Source organism: Bufo gargarizans, chromosome 8 (assembly GCF_014858855.1).
Source record: "Bufo gargarizans isolate SCDJY-AF-19 chromosome 8, ASM1485885v1, whole genome shotgun sequence".
Lineage (NCBI taxonomy): Eukaryota > Metazoa > Chordata > Amphibia > Anura > Bufonidae > Bufo > Bufo gargarizans.
Window position 1 is genome coordinate 18680677 of NC_058087.1, and position 22432 is coordinate 18703108.

General features: G+C 40.9%; 1 protein-coding gene across 11 annotated transcripts in view; it reads right to left on the reverse strand.

Moving 5' to 3' along the window:
* Positions 1-5527: 5527 nt before the first annotated feature.
* TANK (TRAF family member associated NFKB activator) overlaps positions 5528-22432 on the reverse strand; it is an 85537-nt gene continuing 68632 nt past the window's right edge. For 10 of the 11 annotated variants that reach the window (XM_044304181.1, XM_044304186.1, XM_044304182.1 and 7 more), the window contains 3 exons: positions 17501-17625; positions 14930-15489; positions 5528-5888 (listed from right to left, as the gene is read on the reverse strand). In XM_044304181.1, the coding sequence (XP_044160116.1) occupies positions 5712-5888; positions 14930-15489; positions 17501-17625 (862 nt within the window). In that variant the 3' untranslated portion in view covers positions 5528-5711. The remainder of the gene's footprint in view (positions 5889-14929; positions 15490-17500; positions 17626-22432) is intronic. The other variant, XM_044304187.1, reaches the window with a different exon arrangement.

The following is a 22432-nucleotide window of genomic DNA, read 5'->3' on the forward strand; positions in this document are numbered from 1 at the left end:
CTAATAAAAATTATTTGGATGAAAAAAAAAAAACTCAGTTAAAAATACCTGAACGTGTGGCTGTAAAGACTGCGTTTAGTAAATCTTTAAGGAAAGAAATCAAATAAAAGCAAACGTATACATTTTTTTTAAAGAAAAGTCTAAATAATAAAATGAACTAGAATTACGTTGACATCCTGATTTAGAATTTAACAGTATTGAGGCTTCACTGGTTAAATAAAATAATTACTTTCTAAATATTCGGTTGGTTTATGGAATATTTAAAGCACAACACAAACTTGCTAAAAAAAAAAATATTGTGTCTAGTAGTAATGAAGGAAATATAGACAAAACGAGATTATGTTACTTTTTGACAATTTATAAAATCCAATTTAATGCATTGTTTTAAAATAACATACGTGAAAACAATTACTGAAAATATAAATATGAACCTTTCCCTTTTCCTTCTGAAGTATTATTATTAAAAGGCAAACATACAGTAATATACAATGTCTGAGGAATATAATACATAGATTCTATAAATACATATATTCAGAATGTTGTGGGTTAAAATTGTTTTTTTTAGATGATGTTACTTTACCATTTCTCTCTTCATTAACACATTTTATTAATCTTGTATCGCATATTCATAATAAAAGGAAAGCACTTACAAGCATTTGTGCTTCGAACAGGACATGGAATCTAGCGTTAAAGTACAAGAATGCTGTTAGCGTGTTGCTCAAGGGGTTTGTCTCTTCACATGTTCATAAAATGTTTTAGATCAGATCAGTTTTTTTTTTCTAATGGGAATAAAGAGCATTTTTATTTTTTTATTTTTTTAGGGTGAAGCAAATGTGTTTGGACTTTGGGGAAAAATACACAAAAAGATTATTTTTACACATAACAATCTGATGCGTTGCCGGACGATAAGCCTTTTTTATGACGAGGCGCAGGCCTTGTTATATATTAGGCGCATTGTCCGGCAGGCTGTGCGCCAGTCTGAAATCTGAGGCAGCTCGGAGCTGCCAAAGACTTCTGCCTTCATTTGCGCAATGAACATGAATGTGTTGGGCCTGCTGAACCCGTACAATTTCCATCCTCACCATGCCCCCTTTTCAGAAAGTGGTGAATTTGTTTTGCAACTTGCTTCTGACATGCGGTTTTTTTTTTTGGTTTCAGGCATTTTTTTCCCTAGAGAGAAGCTTTTTGGAAAACACCAGAAACAATGCTATACCTAGAGTATGCTCAATAAAAAAAAAAAGCCACGGATCCTAAAAACTGTAATGCAAGTGAAGAAGAACAGCATAAAACCCACACGGTTTGTAGTGCGTTTCATAATTTTCTATTGACTTACATCTGGCCACGGCATTTTTTTAAGCAAAAAAAACAAGGCAATGAGAGCCTGCAAAATGCAGCTCATGCACATGACCGTATTTCCTTTCTGTGTCTGTTCCAGATTTTTTGCAGCCCGTACGCTGAACCATTTACTTCAATGGGTCAAAAAATAAATAAATACGGAAATGTGTGCATTCCATTTCCGTAGGTCCGCAAGTACTTTCTGCAAAAAAATTTGAAAAATAGAACATGTCCTATTCTTGTCCGTTTCGCAGACAAGGGCAGGCATTGTTACAATGAATTCGCAAAAAACGGGTTCAACACATGGATGTCATTAGGTTTTTTTGCAGACCGGAAAATAGGGCCGTGTGCATGAGCCCTAAAAGTGATTTTTTTGCCAAAACTAAACAAGGGGTGACACCACTCTTAGGCTAGGTCTACACGACGACAATAAGTCGCGCGACAGATAGGGCACAACTACACTGCAACATTTGTAGCGCAACATTTTGAATCTCAAATGGATTTTCTGCGACTGTTGCGTCGCAGTCGCAGCATGTTGCATGTTGCAGTGCGACACCATAGACTGCCATTATAAAAAATGTTGCATGACAAATGTCGTCGTGTAGACCTAGCCTTATACAGTTGGTAGTTGCTATGTTAAATGGATACCTTTTAGGCCCCTTTCACACGGGCGAGATTTCCGCGCGGGTGCGATGCGTGAGTTGAACGCATTGCACCCGCACTGAATCCTGACCCATTCATTTCTATGGGGCTGTTCACATGAGCGGTGATTTTCACGCATCACTTATGCGTTGCGTGAAAATCGCAGCATGTTCTATATTCAGCATTTTTCACGTAACGCAGGCCCCATAGAAATGAATGGGGTTGCGTGAAAATCGCAAGCATCCGCAAGCAAGTGCGGATGCGGTGCGATTTCCACACATGGGTTCTAGGTGACAGTCTATTCACTGTATTATTTTCCCTTATAACATGGTTATAAGGGAAAATAATAGCATTCTGACTACAGAATGCTTAGTATAATAGCGCTGGGAGGGTTAAAAAAAATAAAAAAAGTTAACTCACCTTATCCCCATGATCGCCTAGTTCCCGGTCGGTCTGTTCTTTAGCTGTGGCTAAAGGACCTGTGGTGATGTCAGATCACATGCTCCATCACCATGGTGATGGACCATGTGATTGGAGCATGTGATCTGACATCACCAAAGGTCATTCAGTCCACAGCTAAAGAACAGACCGGGATCTACACGATCATGGGGATAAGGTGAGTTAACTTTTTTTTATTATTTTTAACCCTTCCAGCACTATTATACTAAGCATTCTGTATTCAGAATGCTATTATTTTCCCTTATAACCATGTTATAAGGGAAAATAATACAATCTTCAGAACATCAATCCCAAGCCCGAACTTCTGTGAAGAAGTTCGGGTTTGGGTACCAAACATGCGCGATTTTTCTCACGCGAGTGCAAAACGCATTACAATGTTTTGCACTCGCGCGGAAAAATCGCGGGTGTTTCCGCAACGCACCCGCACATTTTTCCGCAACGCCCGTGTGAAACCAGCCTTAGGCTGGTTTCACACGGGCGTTGCGGAAAAATGTGCGGGTGCGTTGCGGAAACACCCGCGATTTTTCCGCGCGAGTGCAAAACATTGTAATGCGTTTTGCACTCGCGTGAGAAAAATCGCGCATGTTTGGTACCCAAACCCGAACTTCTTCACAGAAGTTCGGGCTTGGGATTGATGTTCTGAAGATTCTATTATTTTCCCTTATAACATGGTTATAAGGGGAAAATAATAGCATTCTGAATACAGAATGCTTAGTATAATAGCGCTGGAAGGGTTAAAAAAAAATAAAAACGTTAACTCACCTTATCCCCATGATCGTGTAGTTCCCGGTCGGTCTCTTCTTTAGCTGTGGGCTTGGGCTGAATGACCTTTGGTGATGTCAGATCACATGCTCCAATCACATGGTCCATCACCATGGTGATGGAGCATGTGATCTGACATCACCACAGGTCCTTTAGTCACAGCTAAAGAAGAGACCGACCGGGAACTAGGCGATCATGGGGATAAGGTGAGTTAACTTTTTTATTTTTTTTAACCCCTCCAGCACTATTATACTATGCATTCTGTATTCAGAATGCTATTATTTTCCCTTATAACCATGTTATAAGGGAAAATAATACAGTGAATAGACTGTCACCTAGAACCCATGCGTGAAAATCGCACCGCATCCGCACTTGCTTGCGGATGCTTGCGATTTTCACGCAACCCCATTCATTTCTATGGGACCTGCGTTACGTGAAAAACGCAGAATATAGAACATGCTGCGATTTTCACGCAACGCATAAGTGTTGCGTGAAAATCACCGCTCATGTGAACAGCCCCATAGAAATGAATGGGTCAGGATTCACTGCGGGTGCAATGCGTTCAACTCACGCATCGCACCCGCACGGAAATCTCGCCCGTGTGAAAGGGGCCTTAGAGGTGAAACCTGTGTGGAGACAGCAAATACATTGGGGAAGAATTATTAATGTGGTTGAGGCTCGTTTCCAGCTTATATTGCAGCAGATTTTTTATGAATTTTGTATTAACCACAATTCTATAGTGTTGTGCCAAAAAAATAAAATAAAGCAATTTGCGCCATGCTCGCCATGTTGTGTACATAGAATACGGCTTTGTTGAGGCTACCTGTACAGAGGTGCAGATTTATTATAAACAAAATCTGTACAGATTTCCGTGTGAATTTCTGTGCATTTCCACACCAAAATCCACCATGTCTTACTTGTAGCTTTTGTCGCGGATTTGATTCAGCTTTGCCGCAAATCTCACGCTTGCATTGCAAAGAATGAAATCCTCACAACTGACACGCTGCGGATTTCAAAATCTGCACGGCAGGTCAATTTCCGCATGGAAGAAAAAAGCTAAGTGCGCTGGAGGTTTGTCTAAACTCATACACTTTGCTGGTACTGTATTAGGCTACATGCACATGACGGTGCAGTTTTTTGCGGTCCGCAAACCGCGGATCCGCAAAAAACAGAAGCCGCCCGTGTGCCTTCTGCAATTTGCGGAACGGAACGGGCGGCCCATTGTCAACATGCCTATTCTTGTCCGTAAAACAGACAAGAATAGGACATGCTATATTTTTTGGGAGTGCTGTCCGCATCTTTTGCGGCCCTATCAAAGTAAATGGGTCCACATCCGAGCCGCAAAAACGGCGGCTGGGATGCGGACCCAAACAACAGCCGTGTGCATTAGACCTTACACTGTGGTTTTTCCGAGTCATAATCCACTGAAAAACTTGCGTATTCCGCTAAGTGTGCAGGTAGCCTTAAAATGAGACAGTCTTATTATCTTTGTGTGCCGGTGTTTGTGTGCAGAATTCTGGTCTAACAGGTGGCAGAAAGAAGGAAAAGAGTCTACGTTGCACCAAATCTATCAGACAGTCTGGCCCATTTGAGCCTAGATTCTCTACTTTTAGGCCCCCTGCACACGAACGTGTGCTTCCCGTTGCCGTATTGCGGACCGCATTTGTGGATCCACAATACACAGGTGCCGTTCTGTAGGCATTCCGCATCACGGATGTGGACCCATTCACTTAAATGGGTCCGCAAATCCGGAGATGCGGAATGGTACGGAACGGAAGCACTTCCGTGGGGTTCCGTCCCGTACTTCCATTCCGCAAAAAGATAGAACATGTCCTATATTTTTGCGAAACGGCCGGATCGCGGACCCATTCATGTGGACCCATTTTGCGGGCCGCACCACGACCACGGGGCGCTCACGAACGTTCGTGTGCAGGGGGCCTTAGGCTGTGTTCACATATTTTGTCCTAAAAACGCATAGCTGGGGAGATCGGCACAATTTTAAATTCCCCCAGGTAAAATAAATTTTTATTTTTAATGACTGTGCGGTTAAGCGGCTAAACTGCAGTTCACAGAGTGGATATTAAAAATTTAAATTCCTTTAGCCGAGACCTCTATGTGTGAACTCAGCCTCAAAGTATCAGTACTTAGGCCATACTTAATAAATGTGCCCCTTATGTCTAATGAAACCATATTAAAAAAAAATTATCTACAAAAATGCACAATAAAACAGAATAAAGCAAATTCACCATATGGCCCAGTAGTTGCATACTCAAGCTACATGATAACTCTTAGAAATTCATTTACTACAACTTACAGTATATGCAGATAATGCATTTAAAATAATGCAATTTATTAGGGGTTATAGAATAGATATTCGGAATGGACAGCCCAAACATGGCCAACAAGATAAACTCCTGTCACCCAAGTAATCATTAAGTGGAAATGGTTTCCAAAAAGAGGAAATGGAGATTAAGAGTATAGACAACCGTGATGATCTTCCATGTGAAAAATCTTTAAGACTGTCCATAAAAATGTGAGTTAAGATGTCTTAGAAAATCTCCTCCTAATGCAGACGATGGTGGGAAAACAGCTTGGCAAAATTCACATACGGAAGAAGTATTCCGATCCCATTTCTCACTCCCTGGAATTGATGGGTCACTGTCATGAGGCGATGATGGCTTCCAAATGGGCTAAAACAGAAAAAAATATAGAAGGTATATATATATATTTTATTGATTGTACACCAAACAAGATAATACAAAAAATATAAAAATATACACCGCAAAAAAAATAAAAAATACAAATAGCACAAATCTAGTATTCAATAAAAATTTTAAAAATGGAGAAAAGAGGCAGCACTGCAATGACTTTACTTTAATTGGAGTGCTGCCTATTTTCTCAATTTTTTCAAGTTGCTGGATCCTGGTCCGTGATCTTGAGAGGGATTGCAGTCGACAGTTTTTTGAGTGTGCTGCTTATCTTTTTCTATTACAGTACAAATGGCATTTTGTTTCTCATCCCAGAACTGCTGAACAATTTTGGAAAAAAATACAATTTGTTTTTTCAATTTTTTTTTATAAATACGAAGCAAATAAAAAAGATTCCTGCCCAAAATGATGGTTGTCTTAATTTATTTTCAACAAAATTAAATTTTTGATTTTAGATATAGACAGCCATGAAAGTTTCTGCTCTAAACGTATTATAATTAAATAGATTATACTGAACTTTCATGCCTAGGATCTAAAGCAGACTCGTTCTCGAAGCTTTTCTATCATTTATTCTACTAGTCATGTAAGCAATGAAGATCATTTTTCAGAGATTTCATTGCCATTGAAATCATAGATAAATTATAACTATCCTAGGACATAATATAATCGCATTTTAGGGTCTGTATCACAGCAGCAAGACCCTGCCCCTCTACAGCACTACTAAACCGAGGTCACCATGGAGCCATGTGAGGATTTATCTTGTGGGGCGGTAGAACCACTGGTGGGACAAGGGTCTACAATGCTGCTCTATTACATCTATGTGAAATTGGCGTTGGGATGATTCCAAAGATTTACATCACCGCATTACAGACCAAGTAGGAAAATGCACTAATATAGTGACGGGAACCACGTATACCAAGTAATCAATATATCCAAGCAATGCTCCCTCAAAGCCTTTGCTGAGCAGAGCAGTTAGGTGGCTGATCAACACCTTAGTGAAAAGTGGACAATCTGTAAATAAGAGGACAATCCCATGTAGCAACCACAACCTGCAATACTGTGTAGCCACCATTTAAAGGGGTATCCCATCATAGAGGTCACCTGCAGACCTATGTAACACAGATAACACAGTGATAGCTCTCTGAGTACTGATAATGTAGTAAAGGTTACCTGCAGTCCTATGTAACACCACAGATAACACAGTAAATGCTCTCAGTGCATATAATGTATTAGATGTTACCTGCAGTCCTATGTAACACCACAGGTCACACAGAGGTAACTCTCTGAGTACAGATAATGTAGTAGATGTTACCTGCAGTCCTACGTAACACCTCATAACAGTGATAACTCTCCAAATACAGATCATGCAGTAAATGCTACCTGCAGTCCTATGTAACACCACATATAACACAGTGATAGCTCTCAGTGCAGATAATGTAGTAGATGTTACCTGCAGTCCTATGTAACACCACAGACAATACAGTGATAACGGAGTACAAGATAATGTGGTAGATGCGCTAACAGCGCCAGTGTAGGGTAACAGGAGCTTTACGCTGTTCTCATTGTAATCAATGAGTGGACCATGTAGTGCATGAACCTGTTGAGTCCTCCAGGGCAAGAAAAGTTCTGTGTAGCTGCTCTCTGTTCTGGCCAATAAATGATGGCCTTATTACTATGCAAAATAAACTAAAGGGGGTTTATGGCTAAAAAGAATCTGAGACAATAGAGGGGGATCTATTGTTAAAGGGCATCTGTCCGCAGATTTGTCCCTATGACACCGGCTGACCTGCTACATGTGCGCTTGGCAGCTGAAGACATCTGTGTTGGTCCCATGTTCATATGTGTCCACATTGCTGAGAAGAATGATGTTTTATTATAGGCAAATGAGCCTCTAGGAGCAACGGGGGCGTTCAGCTCTCTACAACTGCCGTGCCTTCTCCACTTTGATTGACAGGAATGATGATCTTTTCACTGTCTGCTCCTTTTAAGCAAAGTGGAGAGGGCGCAGAAGTGGCAGAGAGCTGAGCCTTTAGGTGCAACGGCAACTTAGTTTAATTTGCAAAGTTATAAGAAAATGCTGATATCTCCCATGCCTTTCCCAGAAGATACAAGTAACAGTTAATGATTGTTTTCACCATGGTGAAGAAATGTATCACAGCCCACCAGAGCTGCTAAGTCTTCCTAGGAGAATTTACAATGAAATAATCTGCATTGCTCATTTTTATAAATAGCTATGTTTGATATCGGCGCTCGCTCTCCTTGTTGGGTTGGGTCAACAACATATGGACCATATGGAATCTCTTGAGCATAACCTGAGATGTCCATGCTAATACGTCAACCTCAAGAGTGGAAGGAAGTCGTGTACAGATGTCCAAACTGGATGTTTTATAGACACCAATTACAGCATATTGAGATTAGGGAAGGGAATTACTTGGCAGCATGTTAACGTGATGACTACATGTTGAAGAACTCCATGGACCTCCATTATCTGCCTGTGACTGACAACGAGTGCCGTTCCCAATTGTGTTTTCAGCTGTCATGATGCTTTTTATGTTGGTTGACCTTTTAGGCTTTTGTCAACATCATTTATTTTCCATGATTCACTGCAGACAATGTTGCGGTCAAAAAATTCAGTAAAGGTCAAATGACCTCCACAAAACAGCATAGACTGTTAAATAAAGAATAACGCAATTGCCTACATTTACTGATGTGAGTATGTCTAGATTTGGGGGTGAATTGCACCAAAATGTGGCACAATTCAAAGTAATTTGGTACATCTGGGTTTAGAGAAATTATTAGCCTGGTGTGACTTAGTGGGAAAGGGATGTATGGTCTAATAGGCAACATTTAGTGCCACCATTTTGATGGAAATATCTCTCACAAAGTAATCCAACCAGTAGTTGGAGTAACGTGAGACAAAAGTGTCTAGCCATACACCAAATTCATCATCCAGTCTGAGCCCTAGTGCTAAATCTGGAGCAGGTCTAGACAGCCTGGCTAAGGCTAGTTTCAGCAGAGGAACAGTCTGGTGGAGATCTCCTTATCCGGTATAGGAGGACAGTGCTGCCTGACCACCAGGCCCCATAGATCGTAGTGGGATCCGGCAGGAATCCAGCCGCACCCTGGCATTTAGGCCAGGATTTGGGTGAACAAAATATTGTTGCGAGCAACCAGGGACTACTGGTGCATGGGCCCTGGTGCAAGAGTTCAGGTTAGGCTTCCTCCTTCCCTCAGTGCTTTGTGGGGCAGGAAAGCACATAGCCCTCGTGCCGCCTGAGGCAAAAATTGAAACTGCACCCCCCTCTCCCCTATCAGTGGTGTACCACCCATATAGGCAGATCACGCAGCTGCTATAGGGCCCTTGCACATGGAAGGCCTCGCCCCCTACATCTGTATTATGTACTATGATCACTGCCTACTACTAGTTATATGGGACATTGAGGCGGCCCACTTGTCTTCTGTCCCGGGCCCTGCTTTCCTTCTGTTCAGGTAGTAAGGTGTGAGGGCCCCTTCATTCTCCCTCCCCTATATAAGCCTCTATAGGATCTGGTATCGTGTCGCGCTCAAGTTGGTTAAGTTGCTATGACAACCACGACGCTTGGTTGGTTGTCACTTTCTATTTCCCCCGCATGTTCCTTTCCGCCAATCACAACGCGCATGACCGCCCCACCCCCATATTTGCAGTCAGCAGCCAATCTCCGCCCGCGGGTTTCTAATGTAGACTTTCATTGGCTAAGGGGAGGGGACTCATTGGGCCACTCGTCCAATCGGTGATCTTGTTTTGGTCTCATTCTGTAGCACTTGTAGACCCGAAAGTAGGAAACCTTGAGCGCGGCGCGTGTGGAGTGTGTTGCGTAGGTGAGAGGTGTGTGCTGCCCAGTATCCTGATGTTACTTGTGTTGGGGGCTATTGACTTAGCTAGCCATGGTCTGTAAGCTGTGACTGTTGTTGTGGGCTGCAGTTCAGGGTTTGCTGAGAGTTGCAGTCCTCCCAGTAAGTTCAGTCAGAAAACTGATGGACAAGGTACAAGGTACTAAAAACTAATGCAAAGGAAAACTAACTTAGCTGACCTGACTATTACCCAGAACATGCACACCTATTAGAATGTGCATGCAGAGACCTTGAGCAATTTCATGAGGGCAGTATTCACTATAAGCAGCACACAGTTCATAAGGGGGCCTGTTGGCACAGAGAAGAGCAGACATAAGGCAAGGGGGGCTATGGTGGCACTGGTATACTATTGTGCCAGTGCCACAATAGCCCCCCGCCCCATGAACTGTGCCTGTGTGCTGCTTATAGTGGACAGTGCCCTCGGACAATGAATGAGGCCAAACGGAAGCGTTTTTTTCCCGGTATCTAGACCCCATGACGGATCTCAATACCGGAAAATAGAAACGCAAGTGTGAAAGTAGCCTAATACGTACCCCGCTCCCGTCACCCGCATTGCTCCTAATGCCTACACGGCTGTCACTGCTGAGGGTATGGCAGGAGAGGAGCCAGGGAAGGTAGTGGGATGGGCCAGTGGTGGGCAGATTTAGTGGGGCCCAATTCAGATTCTTGCTATGGGGCCCAATGATTTCTATGTACCCCCCTGCCCCCTATGCCACATTCTTGACTAAACCCCTTCCCTCCAGCCAGAGGTGTAACCTGCATGCACTTTCTATAATATCGGTGTCTTCTTATGTGGCACAAGGGTCTTTGGGCCCTCTCAGGCTCCTGGTCTTGGTAGCGACTTCTACCTCTGTACCCCTTATAGCTACACCCCAGTGCGCAACAGTTTTTGTCTGACCGAATCCCACTAAATGTTGGGAAGAGACTGGATCCCTACCAGTTCCATTGTAGACAATGGGTGAACGGTGGTTATCCGGGTCCTCTGCCGGTCCAGCCTGCCACATTGCTTTGGTACTAGTGTGAAACTAACCTAAGCTAGAAAGTAACCTAAGCTTACTCCATCTATGTCTATATGATAGCTATGAATAGTGATAGTGGAGGACCTAGCATGACCGGGCATAGTACTGATTTTATTGGGTGCTGTGTAATACTTCATTTTACCTGGGGTGTTGGGGGAGTGTCTCAGAGTACAAAAGCATGATATGCAAAGGCTAGCCTAAGAAGTGGGCAGCCATTGTAGTTGAATTCAGAGGTGACCAGAAATCAGCAGATCTGTGGCAAAAGGGCTAAAAAGGAGTTTGCCAGAAAAATTCATGGTACATTTCCCATGTTATTTCAAGTTTTATGACTGTCTTTAAAATGATATTGGTGAGTATATTATATTGATTTTAAAGGAACTGTGTAATTCTGCATTTGTCCTGTGGTGGCGCTGCAGGGAAACTTAAAGAGGATTTGTCATCTCTTTGACATGTCTGTTTAAAGAAGCACTCCCACAAAATAGTTTATTCTCTGACCTGCTAGAAAGGTACATGATGTAAACTGTAGTGAAGGTAATCTTCTTACCAGTGACTGTATTTGTGAGTTATAACCTCCCTACTGATCCTCAGCTGTGTCATGTGACCAACAATCTGACTCTCCAGATAACACAGCATCTTATGTGTGGACAGGAAGCTAGTTTCCCTATGTATTCTTATGGGAGCCTCCATGTGGGTCTCGTAGGAATGAATGGAGAAATAACTGACTTCCTGTCCTGTGTCAGTTTAAGATCAGAGTTGATCACATGACACAGCTGAGGATCAGAATGGAGGTTATAACTCACAAATAGAGTCACCGGTAAGAAGATTACCTTCATTACATTTTACATCATGTACCTTTCTAACAGGTCAGAGAATAACAATTTTGTGGGAGTGCTTCTTTAAAGTAACTATGGTACTTAAATTTCCCATGTAATAACAATTCTGGAGCATCTATTGTTATGACTCTGTGTTGTGCAATTCTGTTATTATTCCTGCTAGAAATTATGAATGAGTTGCCAGTAAGGATGAGCGAACTTAAAGTTTTCAAGTTCAGGTTCGAGTTGTGGCTGAATTTCATTATGGATTCCGTTATAATGAAATATAATGGGATTCTATGATGGATGCCTTTAAGAGGCATTCCGTTTTGCATTCCATCATAATAAAAGTCTATGGGCAGCATAATGGATCTGGCTGGTTTCCGTTATACACGACTCCTGCATAGCGGAAACCGCCTGGATGCGTTTGGTATTCCGTCGTAGAATTCTATTATATTCCGTGATAACAGAATCCATAACTCAATTCAGCCACAACCCGAACATCCCCAGTTGCCAGCAGTTTCCAATGAAGATGAAGGTCCAGATGGGTGTGTCCCCACACAATCTGATGCTATCCAATCACTGCTGCTAGTGTCTGACTGTGCAAGGACAACCCCCCAGTTGGAAACAGCCATCTAGACCTTTACTGCAAACTGCCAGTAGTTCATTCATAACTTCCAACAGAAATAATAGGGGAATGACAGCGTAGAGTCATGATGATAGAGTCATAAGAATAGATGCTGCAGAATTGCTATTACAAAGGGGATGCAAGTAGCTACTGAAACAGACGTGTCAGGAGAGGTAAGAGTTCCCCTTTAAGACTATAAAATGTCTAGTCCGGTACATGATGATCCATCCCTTTAATGGTTGAGCAACTTTATAAAGTGTAGGTTGCATTCTAATTTACTTGGCTGAAAAGTATTAAATATAGTGTATACAGTATATGCTAGCAATTTAATCCCTACATGTTAAGCCCCACCCCTCAATGGCACATTAGCATAATAAACCCCACCTCTTTTGCACCACAGTAGGGTTTGCAGGACTGACCCACAATAAACAGGATAATAGATGATATTATTAAAAACACCCACTTACTATTCATATCTATTTCTCAGGGAAAATATTGTGATCCAATTTTGTGCATAATTGTTCATGGATGTATTCTCCATTTATAAGCTAAAAATACGGTTTATAGAAAAGTATTTATTTTTGCCATCAGTTCAGTGGTGGCAAATAAAAGAAAGGAGGAAAATGATGAAAAAAAAACCCCAGCAGATTCTCTTTCATAAACAATTCTAAAACTCACAAGCCAAAGTCATCTTAAGATCCCCCCTTCACCTCGGTGCGAAAGTCAATTATCTAACCTTCTGCCCTGTGCCTTTTGACAGCTCAACACCATTTTTTTCTTTTTGTTTTTAAGTTTTTTTTCTTTTTCTTATCAACTTGTAATCACATACCAGCTGTTTCTTATGTTCTGGTATGGGAAAAATACACAATGCAGACTGCCACCTTGTGGTGAAATGGAATACTGCAGGTCATAGCTGAAAAACTGGAAAACAAAAATAAAAGCAAACAGATCTTGATTGTAGATATAGCGAGTATTTTATCTCGCTTTTCCAATTATTATTTTTTTTAACCTCAGGCAGCAATGCTCTTCTGTAAGCCATGAGGCAAGAGAGACGGTCACGAGTCACAATACATGTGCCCCTTTTCGTCTCTTCAAGTGTTGGTGGTGCTAAAAAACAGCTGGGCCACATTGCCTCCTGTTTTTTTTTCTTTCAGAAACCACATGGGTAGCTTATTATAGTTAAGTAGAGAAAACAATTAATAGGACTTTTCTTATTTCTCTGCCCACCTCCCCGAGATGGTCGCACATGCTCAGTTCCATCATTCAACTACCTCCTGATGAGGGAGAGAGCTGCTGCAGCAGACAGGACAAGCCTCCCTGAAGTGAAGCTGAAAGGACACCCCCACCCCCCAGGTTGATATAAATCTAGCAAAAGCAATGAGATTATCTGCTATATGATGTCTGATTATTTTTTTTTACATTAATTATGGAATGACCCCTTTAATCCAGGGCAAATGCTTAATTTACATCTATATTAAAGTCCGTCATACAGTGAATTGCACCATTCACTTGAAGTTTCTGTAAGACTGGTGGGAGGCGAGCCTTTCAGTAATTATAATCAAAATAGAATATGCATTTTACAAAACAGCTCTTTAAAGGGTTGTCTTTAAAGAGGGATGATCAATAATTTGCCTGGGTCCCAAACCCGACACCGCCAATTGATTGAGCCAGGGAAAGATGTGGTCACCCAGGCTCGAAGTAGTCAACGCAGGGAAAATATAGTATTACTTGGAAGTCATTCATATGCATGATTGTGCATGTAGTACAAGGACAGCTGAAGTCCACCGGTATGGAAGCCATTCTGGCTCACTAGGTCCATTCTGGCTTATAGATGTGGGACCCCCTTCTATGAAGCCAGGATAGGGGTGATCTTCATGAGATAACCCCTTTAAACTTTAAAACAAGAAACCCCCACCCAAAACAAATAAATGATCATCTATGTAATGACAAAGTAGTGGACTCCAGCTCACCTGCTTTCCAGGTAACAATCGAGCCCGGTTCCGGTCCGGTTCCTGACCGCTTGAAACAACCAAAGGGTGAGACCAGTACTGATTAAAAATCCTTTTAATCCTTTATTCGATAATACAGCATTGCGCAAACAAAAAAACATGGCACCTCGACTGTAGACACGTTTCGGACAAGTTACATGCCCTTAGCCATTAGGACATGTAACTTGTCCGAAACGCGACTACAGTCGAGGTGCCGTGTTTTTTTGTTTGTGCAATGCTGAATTATCGAATAAAGGATCAAAACGATTTTTAATCAGTACTGGTCTCACCCTTTGGTCATCTTTCCCGGAGCAGGCGCCATTCTTAGTAGCTGTCCACTCTGGTTAATAGAGGGGATCCGTGAGTGGAGGACCCTACTCTTTAGATTCTGTCTGCCCACTTAAAGGGCCCTTTACACAGTCCAAGAAGTGGGCAGATAATCTCTAACAAGCGTCACAACATTTATGTTGAATTTGTATTGTGAGAAATTGGAGTCCTTAGCAAAATTTGCAGAATAGTTAAAGTGGAATATCTGTAACCCTTACATCACAACATGTCGATACGAAAGATCTGTAGGTTCGCATGTGAATAAATAATCGATGTAATTGTAAATTGTTAATATTTGCCAGAGAATAAAAGAGAGTAAGGAATAAACCATGTATAATTCATATGAGATTTCAGTTACCTGCTGAGGTCCCCGTACTGTCCTCTCGGTGATCTCTGCAGATTTATCTAACTCTGGAGGATCTGGAAGGTGGAAAGTGTTTTTGCAATCACCAGCTGGGCTATTGGCTGCCAAAAAGAGGCCACTGTCCTCCCCTGTTGGCACAGTTGTGCCTCTGTAGTTGGTTCCTGGTTCAGCATGCTTATCCAAGTGGCAGGCAGTCCTTGGTGATCGAGGTGAATACGGCGGACTTGACCGTGCTGTGCTGAAATTCTTCAGCGTGATGTCAGGAAGTTGTCTGTTGGGATTCGGTTCCTGCTCTGAAAATGGAGAAAGAATCGGGAGCTTTCCAGGAGAGCTCTCCAAAAAATCAGTTTCATCATGACTCGGTGGGAACTTCACGCTCAAGTTTGAAAGGGACTCCACAGAGATGCTCAGTTCATCATCTGGTCCCAATCCTCGGGGAGTAATCGATGCAAACCGTGATCTGACCGTTTTATCCATTGGTTTCTGTAGTATCTGGGCTTCCTCATTTTCTTCATCAGTGCATTGAACGGGCATCGAAAACTGCAACAGAACATCTGTAAAATATTGTACACAGTGAATACATAGATAGGGATATATATTTAAAGTGCATCTCCACCTAAATATTAACATTTACATTTTCTCTTGAATGTTCCTCCAATATTTCCGTAAGTAGAAGAGCAATGTGTGCTTCAGAGCCGAGCTTCATACAGGACAGGAAGTTGTAACCATAGCCAGCTCTTTGCAACTTAGGTTCTTATAAACATTTCCCTAATTTCCAGGCTGAACGGTACGGAATTAAGGTACAGCTGGACAAGCTGCCTCAAAGTATGGAAGGGTGTGTTGGCAATGTTCCTTCTCACAGCAGCAAAGTCTCTTTCTCTCTGCCGTAAACGTGCACAATACCTCCTGTCTGCATGGCAGATTCTGGACCTTCTAGTTTCTTTTCTCTCTCTGGAATACTTTGGTGTAGCAATGGTTGTGAATGCCTCAGAGATGAAGGTTCTCCACGAATCGGGCCTAGCTCTGAGGAGTAAGAACATGTAGGTCCTCTCTCTTCCTCAGCCAAGCACAGAATCTCTATGGGCTGACTAACCCCAGGGCAGACTTAGGTCCATCTCCTAAGCAACCTAAAGGGGTTGAGTCCAGGCATTAACCCCGATTTTTTTTATTTTTATATACAATGCTATTTGGTACAGAAACAGTAAATCAGAATATTTTCCTTAATTTAAAAGGACATCGGATTATCCTTTTACAGTGACCCTATTCTGGGGCACTGCACAATGAAGTAGGAAGGTCATAAAACCTGCATGCAACTTGGAGGAAACACTTCATATGCCTCTTCTTAAAGTTTCCTAGGGTGACATAGATGGATAAATACATATGGTAATATAGTGCCATATCTGAATAATATATGATAATTTACCAGGGTACCGTGTAGTGAATTATTCAAGAGATTTTGGACTCCTATCTAGAAATACATTTAAAGACAAAGAAATAGGTACAGTAATGGGTGTCACAACCTCCAACTCACTTTAAGACACAGACATATGTACAGTAAGGGGTGTCACATCCCACTCATTTTAAGACACAGAAATAGGAACAGTAATGGGTGCCACAACTTTCCAGTCATTTCAAGACAGAGATAAGTACAGTAATGGGTGTCACAATGTCCTACCTATTTATAGACATTAAAATAAGTACAGTAGTGGGTGTCACAACTTCCCACTCATTTTAGGACACAATGCCTACTCATTGTAAAACATAGAGATAGGTACAGTAATGGGTGTCACGACTTCCCGCTCATTTTACAACACAAACATAGGTACAGTAATGGGTGTCACAATGTCCCACTCATTTCAAAACCTAGAGATAAGTACAGAAATGGGCGTCATGACTTCCCACTCATTTTAAGCCACAGATAGCCTGGTGTCCTACCAAATTTAAATACAAAGGGCAGAAGACTTTGCTGCTCTGTTAATTATTGTGCAGTTTATGCAGGTGAAGTAGACTTTTCTGAAATACAGGAGGAACAGGCAAGGTCCTCAGTTAGGTTGCTACTGTATAATGCTGGAGGAGCAGACTCCATGATCCTACCAGGTTACTATAATAGAGGAGGAGAAGACTTTAGTGATCTTTTAGGTTATTATAGTGCAGGGGGAGCAGACTCTGGTGTCCTGACAGAAAACAAGAATACAGTAGGAGACTGAGTGATTTAGATTATTATAATGAAAGAGGATCAGATTTTGTGACATTTTGTAAGTGTGAAGTGTCTGTTTTATTACTACATCAAGGATTGTAAAATAGGTTTGCCCATATCAACGCTGTTCTGAAGAACACTGAACACATCTATCTATCATATGTCTGCCTGGCTATCTTATCAATCTATTTATTTATCAACAGAAAAAATTGTAACTATAATCTTTAGATCATTTAAATCTGTACACCAGGAGCTGAAATCTGTGTAGCGGGATGTAATGCGAGAAGTGGGTCGGAAAATGTCACAATTACATCATCGGAGCTGGAATAATGCATTTCATTCACAGTAAAATGTAAGACACATCATACCATTACCAGAGGCAATTTCCTTCTTCGTCAGAAATATATTCAGCTGGCTGCTTTGTTCTCTCGTTAACTTGCAAATCCGACTGAATTCTTCCTTTAGATCAGAGAAAATCCGTTCAACACCTAGCCTGTGTGTAGAACATTTCATTGAGAACCATTCAGAGGCAGCGATGGAAATACACAGATCTGTGACTTGCAAATCTCTTTGGAGAATTAACTTATAACCCGTGACTGTTGGTGTGTTATATGCTAAAAAAGCTAAGTCCCGGGAAATTCTCCTAGAAAGCCGCTGTAACAGAATGCTAAAAATAAGTACCAATCACGCTGAAAATATAACATATATGTATACACAACTTATATACAGATACTATACACATAATGAGTAATGTTCTAAATGCATTAATTTACCTATCTTGCATTGATCCCGAGTTATAACCTGTATTTTCTCTACAGCGGCATGCACAATGTAGGTTGTCATTGGAAACAATTGACAAGCCTGTTGTCAGAAGATGCACTCATCAGCTTAGACTTGTTTAAAACTGCTATTTTGAGATTCGCCAGGGAACAGCCTGCATGCATTGCGACGCATCTCCATCCGACCCCATTCACTATAATTGGGACCGGCAGAGATCTGGCAAATATGTTTGCTGGGTTGTGGTCAGATCTATGGGGCCGGCGGGTTCCAGATCCAGACATCTCCGGCAGGCTGCTCCCTGCCGGAACAACCCGCTGTCTTAATGCTAGTGTAAAAGCCTTAGCGGAGTTTTTCTTACATCAGATTCCTGTTTCATGTTTTCCAATTTAAAGGCTATATACACAGGTACACCTTTGAAGGCATTTCATTTTATTATTGCATTATATTTAATTTGAGCTAACAATCATTTTTTCTGTTGGTCTTATTAAAAATATAGAGCCCTTTTTGTGTACAGAGCTGAGATGCTCTAGTAGCAGCCTGTGGATTTTCTGTCATTTGGGGAGCTGACGGGCTCCTTTTCTCTGCTCTGACATTATAAACACTCATTATAGCTCAGTTTTTATCTTACTGATAAATATGTAGTTTAAATAAGTGTTTATGACCTCTCAGTAGTTTAGAGATAAGGCTTATTAGATGAACTGCACAAAGTGAAAGTACCAGTCACACAGTTAGAAAAACAGTTAACCCTTTGTGACAGAATAGCTCAATATCTATAATAAAGGCCAACTAAAAAATATATTTTTTTTGCCAAAAACTAGTAAAATGCAATTACAAACAAAGATTGCCTCCGAAGGTGTACATAGCCTTTAAAAAATACACTTCCCAGAATGAAAATAACCAGAGCAAAAAAATGTTGTTTGAAGGCGTATGTATGCTTTAATTTCCTAATGTAAAAACTATTCCAGTGCGGTTCACCATTGATCATGATAAAAACAGCAATTTTGCCATTGTTTTTTGCAATTTTTTTTGCTGTTTATCATAAAAAATAAGTAGAATTAACTTTAATAATATATTGTCTCCCCCCCCCCCTACCCCACAGAGGCTGTGAAGCAGCCATTGTTTGATTTTTATGATGCTTTAAAATTCATGGTCAGTGTTATAATGGCAGACATGCTAGACCGTATGTTTGGTCCACATCTGAATCCACATTCTTGTTCATTTTGTGGACCAGTATAGGACATTGCTAGTGGAGTTAAAAAATAAATGGCGACTACAGAGAGAATTCCTACAAGATATTAATGTTTTGGTATCATACCCCCCAGATGCTTAGACATTTGAACCCTACGGTTTCTGGTATTTGTTGGAGGTGTGATTCAGGACAGGGATCTTTATTCCACATTTTTTGGGATTGTTCATTCATCTTTCCATTGTGGAAGGAAGTCCAGAGCCTTTTATTGCAGCTTCTTAATGTAAAGTTTTCATTGGACCCCTATATGTTCTTACTGAACATGCTTCCAATGGTCCTAAAGAAGCCAGTGCTTCACTTGGCACTTCATGAATTGTCAGCGACAAAACGCCTCATTGCCCAGTTTTGGAAGAGACAGGACATACCTACTAAATTAGATCTGATTGCTAGTATTGCGGAAATTAGAAGAATGGAGTATTTGACAGCAATTATTAATAACACAGTAGATAAGTTTAATAAGGATTTGGCAACCTTGGGACTCTTTCTTTGATAAGAGTGACTAATATTCTCTTCCCCCTCTTGGTATGTTTATCCTTTTGTGTCTTGTCACGTTTACTCTCCCTTTTCGTCTTTATAAGTGTGTACTATCATTTTATAAAGTGAGATTCATCTACCCGGTTTCTGGGGCCTATTATGGCTTGTTAGGATTGGATATATGAAGCTGTATTTGTATTCTCACTTCGGTTATTTCATCCATTTAAAATTCCTGATAGTTAATTGTTTACATGAAAAATTGTAAAAATGCACTTTTACTATTGTACTTTTTTCTCTAATAAAAAGACAATTATAAAAAAAAAAAAAATGGCGACATGCACTGCGATTTGCAGACCGCAAAACGAATACAGTCGTGTACATGAGCTCTTAGGGATATGCTTATGACACATGGGGTCTTTTGTTAGGTCCCCTGCTGCTATAGCTAAGCATCAGCCCCTGTGATTGCGTGGCAGGTCATCAATAGTCTGACAAAGTAAGAGGTCACTGTTGACCATGGCATCTAAGGGGTCAAATGATTGGAGAACAACATTATTGGTCCTGTGACCTGATGCCTATTAGCAAAAGTCTGGGCTTTTAAAGTGCGTAGCACTGGCAATCCTCTGAAGGAGTCCCCTAAACAGCCATTGTAAAACCAAGATACCACTATATACTCTGGTTGTTAAGGGGTTAAAAGGAATCCCGACCCTATATTTAAACATGTGATTGCTTACTGCTTTATTATTGAGATCAATGTAGGAACAGTATGCAGCAAACTTCTAAGCTCCCCCTAGTGGTGGCTGCAGGCAGTCAGCGGTTTGCCATTTAGCTTTATGTCTATACAGGGAATTTGGAGCTATGTATCTAAAAAAAAAAAAAAAGAACTCTACCAGTTATTAAGGTATGAAATGAATCCGCACTGAACGTAGGTACTAACAACAACGTAGCCTAAAACGTGGCGATTCACTTTAAGAAGGGTACAAATAAATGTGTAATCATCATGTACCCAACCTTACTAAAGAGATAGTGCTAATGAGATTTCTTCAAGTGAATAAATATGAATGTACGCATATAGCTTGCACATTAATGGAAACTAATTACGGATGACACGATTACTAATGAGCGCTTGCAAATACAACCAGCTGATGCTCTGAACTGTTAGAAAATGCAGTAAAGTGTTAATAAAAGCAAAAGACTATGCTTAACAACTAATACTAGTGAATGCTAATAAAAACTAATAAAAAACTAGTAAAGTATTAATGGACGGTAACAAAACACAGCATAGACTAATTAGTGTAACCAGTGGCTGGTTAGTGCCAAACTCATTACTGGGGAACGCTAATTATAGAATATGAAGATACAATATGCTAACAAAAGACAGAGGAAGCGGAGAACACTGATGTGTGTTAACATATGCAATCTAAGTACAAAGAACCGAACTGGAAAGGAAAAAAAATAAAAAATCTGAATGTTAATGATGGCGGATGTTCTGTGACTCTACATAATTAAAGCTTTTCGTAAACCGATAGGAAAAAAAAAATGGATGAATAATCTAAAAAGTAAAATAAAATGAATATTCAATAAAGAAGAACAAACCTCATTTTAGAATTTTTAGGGATCAAGATTAACGTCTTTATGACAATGAATCTTAGACCATGAATAATGAGGAGTTCAGCAACTTCCTAATAGATAATGAAAAAATGTATCGAGGATGGCGTTTCATATGGCAGTATTAAACTGAAGTTCATTGGAGTGAAATGAGCCAAATTTATTAAGAAGTGCACGCCTTCATGGGACAGTATTTATTAATGCGCCCCGTGCTCGATACAGCCACAACCAGGCTCCTAGAAATCTTATTCATGCATTGTTGCTGTGTATGCCTTGGGTATGAACAGTGCAGCGAGGTAAACTGTGATGAAGCCAGGCACAGTATACATTACTGCTCTGTGCATGCCACCAGTCACAGTATACACAGTAAAGCTGACAAGTGAGTTACAGCAAATAGGAAATATTAATGGACAGTCACATAAAAAATATGCTTTAACGACATATTTTCTGCTAAAAATAAAAAACACTCCTGCTCTCATGTCACACAAAGTCCATATTGTTATTGAAATGGAGCTACACTCCAACAGGTAGTGACTAGAGCTGGGTAGCCCTCCAAATCTCAGGGGGCCGAGTCTTTATTGTGCTGGAAATTGAGGCCATTAGAGAGCTTCCTGGTGGGACAACCCAACGCTAAGACAATATCACAATCTGACTGAGCTACTAAAGGAGTACATGAGGTACACTACAAGATGCTGCAATATCACTCGAAATATAATAGTTTATGTGTGAGCACCCGATTTGGGAACAGCTGTTAGAGGTGTCCTATGTAAATTTTCAAAAATTGTGATTGCCCCCCTTATTGAGAATATTCCGAATACTATGTAAAGGACAGTGAGATAAGCAACGTTTCAGCCCAGCACAATGAGGTCTGCCTGAAACCTTGCTTGGGCAGTAAACCGGGTCCAACACCCTATACACCGTGTATTGCAGAGCTGTTTCATTTTATTCTGTTTTTGAATCTCATAGTGGACCTTGTGCCTGTGGTCCCGGTGGGAATGAACCCTGCCTACTCTAGTGACTGTGCTGCTGTTTTTTCTGGTTTTGTTTTATCTATCTATCTCATATCTATTGATCTATCTATCGAGACAAATGATAGATAGATAGTTGAGTCACATTATTATGACCAGCAGCTAGACGGGCTGGGAGTTACTCAATAAGGTCCTGGTAATTTGTCATTGGTATCTGGAGCCAGGCT